Raw genomic sequence first — 9464 nt, 5'->3', positions numbered from 1 at the left:
CTAAATATATTAATCAAGGAGGCAAAAACCCCAAAGATTACAAGCATCAATCAAGACGCCTAGCAAGAGAATTACAAAGGGGGGGAGACAAGCTAGAACAAACTAACGGGGGACCGACATGCCCCTATTTCTCCCTGCTACCCCAGGGCCATTAACCAAGTATCGACATGGCCCCGGGCATTTGCTTTCAGGCGCCCACGCCATAGGAGAGCGTCTTCCCGGCAGCACCCCAATAACCGGGCGAGAGAGGGCCGCTTTCTCTGAAACACAACCGCATTTTTATGTTTCCATAAGTGCCAACAACAGAACATGGTGAAATCTCGGGCAGAGCTAACGACCGAGCTCGCCGAAGAAGCCAGCCGATCCAGGCAGTCAACCGTCGCGCCATTGATACTGATGCCAACATGTCTCCAGAAAACCGCCGAAGAAGCCAGTAGATGAATGTGTTTAGTCCACTATCTTTGTGAAAGGGAAAACCGTGTAAAGCTTTGGAGCCCCACCTTCTATTGTTGACAAGGATAGAACGGTGCATTGATTGTCTTGTATCAACTTTAATAAAGATGACCGTGTGCATTGTAATGATGCAAAGAGCAACGGTTGTAACATGCTTTTTGAAAGAAAAAAATGCTGGTGCAATGCATACTTGATGAGACGCATGTAGTCATTACTTAGCAGGGAAAACCGGCAATGGCATGCTACATGGGCTTGTAAAATGGGCAAGGTGGTGCCGCAACTTACGTAAATATGGATCAGTTGCCAAATTAAACTTTCTAACAAACAGGCAAGTAGATTACAGGCCACTGGCAGACGATCACGTAATAAGTCGATGAATGGTTCTCTAGTCAGAACCTAATCCATGATTAGCAACGTAATACGCAATAATGTACTCCCTCTGTAAGCAAATGTAAAATATTTTAGGTTTTACTAAAGTAGTGGTCTACAACATCTTGTATTTATTTACAGAGAAATAACTCAAAGCCTTTGGAACACGGCCTCACGGGCTGGCTCTACTTAAACCAATAATGCTAAACATACAAAGAGTTACACACAATTACACGTTGACTAAAAAATTTTCATCTACTAATTAACCATGAACTTGCCACCCCCTGATTTTCAGAGAGGTGGGCCGTCTCCTCACCTATTGACCAATCAAATTAATCATTTTTGTAAAACCTTGTAACTTGTTTATACATATAGCATTACTCTACTTAAACAGCCCCACCCACCATGAGCCATTGCCCTCCACCTCGCCTCTCGAGCCCCGTAGAAGAAGCACAGCAAGGTCTCCCTTCCTCCTCGGATCGACGAGCAAGGAGCAGGACGCGCGACGGTGAGCCCCTTCCCTCTCCGTCGTCTCCCCGGCCGGCATTCAGCTAGCTGATTTGTCTCTTCCTTCCTCCTCGGATTGGATTTACTCCGTCTCGATTGAATTGAAAACGCCGGAACTAGCTAGCTGTAGCGTGTGCTTTATCATCTCGCTGGAATATTTCTTCTTCTTCTTCTTCTTATTCCTTCCGGTTGAGATTAAGCTAGTGTCGATCGTTCCTTTTTCCGACGGGCAGTTAAACAGGCGAATCAACTAATTAACCTGCGTTGTTGTTGATCTCGTCGCAGCTCCGTCCGCCATGGACGCCAAGAGGACTGCCGTCGGGCGCGCCAGCGTAACGGCGCTCGTCACCGCCTGCGTCACCGTCGTCGCCTACGCCTTGGCCACAGCGGCCGAGTACGCACTCGACCGCTACCACCTCTGCAGCCAGGTACCAACCTAGTAACCCGTCTACTCTGCTGTTAGGCTAGATGCATGCTAGACTTTCCGGCCGATCATCAGATCACACGCCAAACTGGCATCCCGGCCGTCTGAGTGCAGGCTTCCTTCCTCCTGCGCTGCGTCAGTGTGACGGCCGCGGCGGCCGCCGAGTGGAGGGCCCTCTGGCTCGCCATGCTCTGCTGCACGGTGCTCGAGGCGGCCGTGGCGGCGCTGGCGCTGCGGCTCCCATGCCGCCGCCGCGCCCTCGCCTGCCTCCAGCTCGAGGTCACCATGGTCCGCCACTGCATGTGCGCCCGCGCCTTCCTCCTCCCCCTCGCCGCCGACCCGGAATATCTAGTCGGCACGATCTGCATCGGGTTCACCTTCTGCTTCGCAGCGAACGACGTCGCCAACTTCGTGCACTTTCTCCGTGGAGGTGACAACTGACAAGTGAGGATCATGCTCATGAAGTACTGCGATTAGTTTTAAGTGATAATAAGTACTATATGTGTGAATCGATTTAGTAGTATGCATTATGATCGAGTGCCATATGTGTGAATCGATCTGCTAGCTGCAGTGTGGTCTGTGGTGTTAACTATATTGGACCGATCGACTATACTAGTTACTCTATTTGGGCTGTATAATTAGCCTGGATCCTGGTCAGTATTGGATGTATGAGACATCAGTTATACATGCCATGCATGTTGTTTACGAAGAGATGTAGTTTCAGATGGATATACATCTCAGTTATAGCTTGAGATTGATCGGTTATATGCATTCCATTCCTTGGGCCAAATTAAAACAACTCTTCCTTACCACTGGAGTTCTGCTGCTTGCCACGTCTAAGCTAGAGCAGATACGATCTTCCGTGCAAGTGTGCAAGTGCAAGCACAACGCAACATAGGAGGAATGGAATGCTACGGCAGATAGAAACGGCTAGTAGAATGCAATGCAAGAATGTAATGGCGCCGCAAAGCTGTTGAGCGCATTTGTAGAAACACTATTTCATGGTCATCATCTATTTATTTATTTATTTTAATTTTGCAATAAAAACTTAGGATCTATGGCGCAAGACCCTTTAGGTTTTGGGGCAGTCCATCCAAGTGTCGCTGCTTTTCTCTTCTGATCTTTATAGGCTTTCAAAATGTGTTGTTTTCGTTTAGCAAGAAACTCTGTTCCGTCATGGAACCCTGTCTCCCAAGTTTGAGAGGCGCATGGAAGAAGAAGAGAAAAACAGCAACAGCAGTCCGAACCTCAAAGCTACACCAGTGATTTTGATCCATAAACTGGCAAAGTTTTCATATTCTGTTTCGGGGCGCAATTCAGCTCAGAAGGCATATGTTCCCAAACCCCAGCACTAACAGTCAGTTACTCAGAAACCAAGCCGGACTCTTTATTCAAGATTTATTTTCTCACGTTACAGATGTAGTACTATAATAGACAAGCCGACTGCTTTGCACCTATACAACAGGGTCACCACCACTATGCACATTCCGAGCCCTTGGAACCCTACGTCAGACGATTACCTCCACAAAAATTTCGCGCCCTAGGCTGGAGATCAGCCTCCACTCCCACTTTGGGACATATAATGGCACAACAATGAAACGACGGGATACATAGGATATACAAGCTAGCTACAGATCTCCCCTGATCACGTCAAGGGGCGAGCACGAGAACTTTAATGGTCCCCTGGCTGTTAGCAGTTAGCATAGTAGGGCTATCACTCTTCCAGCAGACAGCGCTAATGAAATAAGACCCGGGATCATCTTCGGCGTCGTCCAGGTCCGTGGACAGAAACCTATGGCTGGAAGCAGGTTTGGAGATAGCCTGCAATTGGTGTGGAGTTGGCTTCAAGTTAGACCGAGAGAAAGATTGATCTAGCTGCTCACTTAAGCAACAGCGCAGCATATGAAGCACGTGACAGGGGGAAAAGCATGTCAGAAGCTCGCAATTACCTTGTGGTAAACAAAAACCTCATTTGTTTCACTCCCGCAAGCAATATATTCGTTATTTACAGATAGTCCTACAAAGTTCTTCTCATTTTTGTGCCCTCTGAACGTCCTTAGCTGCAAGACGTTACCAGTTTAACATTAAGGTCAACTACAACATACTATTTTGTAGTACTGTAACAAACAAAAAAATTCCAAGCCTAGCATGGCATAGTAGCTCAACAAGGTCATTGGACAAAGCTAAATAAGAGATAATAGTGAAAACACATACTATGATCAATCACTCACATATGAGTTCACTTTAAAATGGGTCAATGAATAATGAACACAGTAAGCTAATTGTAAATCTACAGAAAAATGCCCTGATGTCACATGAACATTCAAATTTGCAAAGTTGACATTTCTATGCATGTCACTGATATTCTCTTGTCATTTTTCCAGAGCAAGAAATAATACGACATATAATTCTGGATTTGACCAATGAGGTATGGAGAAATTTAAAATACTATATATCTCCACTTTAATTACTTCTAAGATAAAGATCTTAGAGTACATCCAAACACGGAACTATCTCTATGTTGTTATACAAGCGCAAAAGGCAAGAATATAATAAAAGCAAGGCTCGGATGATCTCAGAGACATACCGGGCAATTGTCCTTGACATCCCATAACCGTAACGTGCTATCGGTCGACGCAGATGCAAGCTCGTTATTCGATAAGAATTTCACATAAGAAACAGCTTTCTTGTGCCCACCAAAAACATGGAGAGGTGCACTTGGATTTCGTAAATCAAAATAATGGATATGGTGGTCAGCAGAACCAACCTGAAATATTGTAGGATCCCGTGAGTAAACAAATCTTCTATTTATCATAATACAGATCAAGGAAATGGATGCAACATACCGCGACATAATAGCTCGATCCAGGATTATATTTAACAGAGCAAATATTTGCCTTCATATCAATGTTAATGGCACTTGCTTCCTGATTTGTGCACCACACTTTGACCTGGCATACACAGTAGTAGATTCCGATCAGTTATTACATAAGCACTATAGAACTGCGGTGCAGATATGCAACATTCAGAGGTTTCCACCTGATGACAAAATAACCCATTATTACCCACCAAGGGAGGGTACAATCAATCTTCCTTCCTTATGGGAATAAAATAATAACTGATACAACTTGGCTCTGAAATACCTTGCAATCATCACTACCAGATACTAGCATCTTGGGCTCTGTACGTGAAAAATCAACACTCCATGCTCTTTTCTCATGCTCTTCATACTCCATCACACTCTGTCAAAAGCAGTACGCAGATAGCATAAATTACTGAGAACTACACAGAATTTTGCAAAATAAACTGTGGAGCAGAGGAAGGTTACCTGGCGGGTTTGAACATCCCAAACAGTAACTATGCCTTCATAATCACTACTTGCTATAACATTTTTTGAGTACTTGTTCCAGCTAAGGCAGCTGAGTTTAGATCTGGTAGCCATTTCAACAACTGGACAGTGGACATCGGATGGCTCATTAACAACCTAAGAAGCAGGATAAATCAGATTAGACTAACTCCAAATTTTGGTTACATGCTTATTGTGAGAACAAGTACCCTGCAAAAGTTTACTTACTGTAGAAAATTCGAAGACTTTAATACGCTTCGAGACTCCAGCAGTAGCGAATAGCTCGTCATCACGATCAAATTCGATACTGCGTTTAAAGAATATCAATATTGTCTTCATTTTTCATGTAAAGCAGGTGAATGCATAACATTAAGGACTACAATGATAACAAATGCAGTGACTTGTGGATCCTTAAGCCAGAAAAATACTCAAATGATGCCAGCAATCAGTTTTTTGGTAGATTTGTCCCTTGTTGTACACTGTGATGATCAGCAATAAACTTTCGTAGATGATTTTTTTGTTTTGGCTAACTGAACACCCTTAAAGTTGATGAATAGGAGCCTATAAATCCCTCACTCTACCCCTATGACGCCTTTGGAGCTCTGCTACAGCACTACCTTCCTCAGACAAAACTATGCACAGAAAATTACTCTGATAAAATTACTGATGCTGAATTTTTCTTAAACACTCACCTGGATACAATATTTGCTGAGTGGAACAGATCTCCATGTCTAAGTTCCGCAATTACACGTAAGCGACTGAAACATACATGAAACAGGACAAAAGCATGATAAGCTCGATGAACACCATAAAAATTACTCTGAGCATATTATGTTACTAAGAACAAATAATCAGCAGACCTATATCGAGTGAATGTTGTAAGCACAGACTGAAAATCTTCAAGACCTTCATGATAACCTTCTCTATTCATCGTAACAACATCCTCTTGTCTGTGAGATTGCGCTCCAGTACGCCGTCTTTGCAGGTAGTATTCTTGAAGTTCGTTAAACTGCAATTTAAGTCATTGCATTAGATAATAACAAATAGCATGGGATTAGCACGATCATTTCATGTAACACATTACAAAAAGATTGTGTGCCTACTACTAGTCTATGTTCTCGACTACTATTTTGCATATGGTAACCTGCTTGGTGTGTGCAACAAACAACAATAATGTTTGGACATAGAAGAGTACACATTTTCTTAAAGAAAGAGACAAACCTGCGCTTGAACTCGCCTCTTCCGAGCAATAACATTACTCGACTGTATAGGGGGATTGGGAGGGTCTGAGCTGGCAAGGGCATCTCTTCTTTGATGTCCTTGATGGCTTGCCGGAGCTCTCAAATCAAACCTCCTATTATTTAACCCCCCTGGAGATGATGTGCTAGGTGGTGCCCGAGAGTTGGGAACAAAGGGACTGCTAGGTTTCTCCATAGGCGAAGGCCACATCTTTGATGCAGCAGGTTCATCCAAAAGCATGCGAAGCCTCATGGAGTACCTTTCTTTTGTTCGATGCAGATCTAACCTATGTCTCTCCACACTGCTTATATCATCTTTGATGTACTGCAGGTCAGTTTGAATCTGTTTAAAAGGAACCAACATTATGAACAAGAATATACTTCATGTAAAAAAACTACAACAAAAAGTAAGTAGCCATTTTTCAATAAATAGCAAGATGAAACAAAAATCTGAGATATAAGATTCAATTAACATGTATGAAGAACCAGAAAATAAACGCTTATATCTATATTATTAGTAGTCAGAACAAACCTCATTCAACTCTTCAAGCTTTTGCTTTCTAAGGCAGTGCAAGAAAACTAGCAATATTTGCATATTTGTCTCTGACTCTTGTTGTTCCATTTGCCTCTTCTTCTCAGCAATCAAAGTCATAAGGCTGTCTAGCTCTTTAACTGACATGTCATTTCCCTGTAAATAAGATGAACTCAACTCAACATACTAGTGATATGTCATGATTCCTCGGTAACTTCTTTTAGTGTGTGTGTATAAATAAGAGCATGATAAGGGGTTTAAGAGTTATGGAAGTTATGTTGATAAGGGAAAATGGAGTGTTGCACAATGCAGAAGCCAGAAAATAAAAGCATGAATATATGACGCTCCTATGGCAAAAGTTTAAAAGTAACTAACTTGATCGAGTTCTTAGTCCGATAACTAACTAATTTGCAAATTTGTTGCTAATTTTTTATTACATATGCCATTTTGATCATGTTAGTACAAATTCATCTTTCGTGATGCTTGGTTTATCATCTGAAGATTTTCTTGTACCAGTGAGGAGAAAGATAGATAGGTGCCCCCCAAGGGAAACAGATGACTGTATGGCAGTTACAATTCGTTTGCTAACTTTCCTTGAAATATAATTATTATTTTTAATCAAAAGGAGCCTAACTGCCGGCTGCATTTCATCCTTGGTGTATACTTAGACATGGATTGGTGGTTACATAGATTCGGCAGTAGCAAAACATGCAAGGAGGAAAGTTTGTTCAGATACTTAGATAGGGATTGCATTGCAGCTACTTAGATTCAAGCATTTGATGGTGGACGCAGGAAGATAGCCTGTTCACCACAAAAGTAGTTGCAACCCGAAGATACAGCTAAAGGCACATACAAGGTGAACATTCTAGTAACTATATTTGCTCAGAACAATGCATATAGCCATTATCTGCATACTGCAATGAACATTAAAGAAGCTGAAATTTGCAACTATACGCCCGGAGTGGCCAAACATTCACAGGAAAGCAACACATGTGGAGTGACTGACCTGTTGCACAACATGTCGGAATTGATCAATGGGAGACGCTGTTTTTGCAACTTGTCGGGCCGACATTTTCTTCACGACCTATGTAGCCACAAGTTAAAAAGCCCAGAACTTAGTGATTTTCGATGTAATGGCAGTTTCAATAAGCATGAACAGGCATAACATGATTGATATAGCTTGAATGTACCTAGGGAACCATACACAGAGACATATCAATTTCCCACAGAAAAAAGAGACATACTATTCAACTGTAACAAAACTAAAAAACCATCAAAGCCATAGCAAGCGTACATAACAAGCATTGTTGACAAGCAGAGCAAACACAAGTAATGCACACACACATTTACTAGTGATCAAACCTGACATCTAGAATAAACTGCAATGCATCACACAAGTCAAATAAACAGTGCTATCTGACCAGGGCTCTTACCAATATCTGCAGAAGTACCAGCAAGTTTAGTTTAAAAAAATGCATCACACTTGAGATCCAGTGACTTGCACAAAACTAAGAGGGCATTGTATGGAGCAATCACCAAACAGTAAGTGTCACACTTGGGCAAGTCACTGGATCTCAGTCACACGCACTTTACTGTTTGATGATGCGTTTGATACTGTTTGTTGATTGCTCCAGACACAGCTAAAACCTTGTGATTTGCACAAAACTCAAACAGGGCATTATATGCATTAGATTGAAAAAATTAAACCCGACTGGCATCACAACCCAAATCACATCCAAATGCAAGGACATTAGAACCCTAACATTTCTAAATTACACACACAAAGGTTCTGCCACACTTGGGTACCCAAGGACGCAGCCCAAATCGGTCGAATTGATAGCACAGTAGCGCAGAGTGAAGCAAGGAGCTGACCTTGTCGAGGAGGAAGTTGGGGTAGAGCTGCGCCTTGGTGAGGTAGTTGGCGCAGCAGGGGCAGTCGCTCTTGTGGTTGAGGTGCGTGACGATGCACATGTAGCAGAAGCTGTGGCCGCAGGCGGTGAGGAAGGCGTCCTTGATGAGCGCCATGCAGATCGGGCAGAGCAGGTCCCTGTCCCCCGCCGCATCCGCCCCCTCCGCCGCCCCTGCCCCGTCCCCCTCCCCCGGCGAGGACGACGGCGAGGCGCCCGCGCCCGCGCACTCGTCGTCCGCCGCCGCCGCCGCCAGGGCCTGGAGCTGGGCCGCCGGGTCGCCCGCGGACGGCGCGTGCTCCGGCTTGGGCACCGACGGCACGAGCGCGCCGGCGGGGGCGACCGAGGAGTCGCCCATGGGGGTGTGGTGGTGGTGGTGGTGGCGCCGCGGCCGGGAGCGTGCGAGGGGGGGATGAATAATTGCGTACGGATTGAGGGAGCGTGGTGGTGGTGGGATGTGTGATGGGGGAGGGAGGAGCGCGGGGGAGGGAGGGAGGAGGTGGTGGAGGGAATTTGGTTCTGTGGGCGGCGAGACCCGGGAGTGGGAGCGGCGCGTATGGGTGGGAGGAGACCACGTCGGGGAAGAGAAGACCGACCCCCGGCCGTGCCGCCGCTTCCTCCCCGCCTGCACGCAAGGCCCACGGCGACAGGCAGGACGGCAGCCCAACCCAACCAAATCAAAATCGCT

General features: G+C 44.7%; 2 protein-coding genes across 2 annotated transcripts; one reads left to right on the top strand and one right to left on the bottom strand.

Annotated features, from left to right (window-relative positions):
• The first annotated feature begins 1227 nt into the window (after positions 1–1227).
• LOC119314256 lies at positions 1228–2505 on the top strand. Its single transcript, XM_037589000.1, has 3 exons — positions 1228–1330; positions 1615–1757; positions 1868–2505. The coding sequence occupies exons 1-3, from the start codon at positions 1228–1230 to the stop codon at positions 2192–2194; spliced, it is 573 nt and encodes a 190-aa protein (XP_037444897.1). The 3' UTR covers positions 2195–2505.
• Positions 2506–3115: 610 nt separating this feature from the next.
• LOC119318039 (E3 ubiquitin-protein ligase COP1-like) lies at positions 3116–9257 on the bottom strand. The gene is made up of 13 exons (XM_037592543.1): positions 8742–9257; positions 7876–7953; positions 6870–7025; positions 6321–6680; positions 5960–6108; positions 5792–5857; positions 5328–5406; positions 5082–5237; positions 4897–4995; positions 4600–4704; positions 4341–4520; positions 3703–3813; positions 3116–3574 (listed from the first exon to the last, which is right to left on the bottom strand). Exons 1-13 carry the CDS (start codon positions 9132–9134, stop codon positions 3404–3406), a joined length of 2103 nt encoding a protein of 700 aa, XP_037448440.1. The 5' UTR covers positions 9135–9257; the 3' UTR covers positions 3116–3403.
• Between the last annotated feature and the right edge of the window lie 207 nt (positions 9258–9464).

Source organism: Triticum dicoccoides, chromosome 6A (genome assembly GCF_002162155.2).
Source record: "Triticum dicoccoides isolate Atlit2015 ecotype Zavitan chromosome 6A, WEW_v2.0, whole genome shotgun sequence".
NCBI lineage: Eukaryota > Viridiplantae > Streptophyta > Magnoliopsida > Poales > Poaceae > Triticum > Triticum dicoccoides.
The sequence above is the reverse complement of the archived record's forward strand: the minus strand, read 5'-3'. Positions and strand labels throughout refer to the sequence as shown.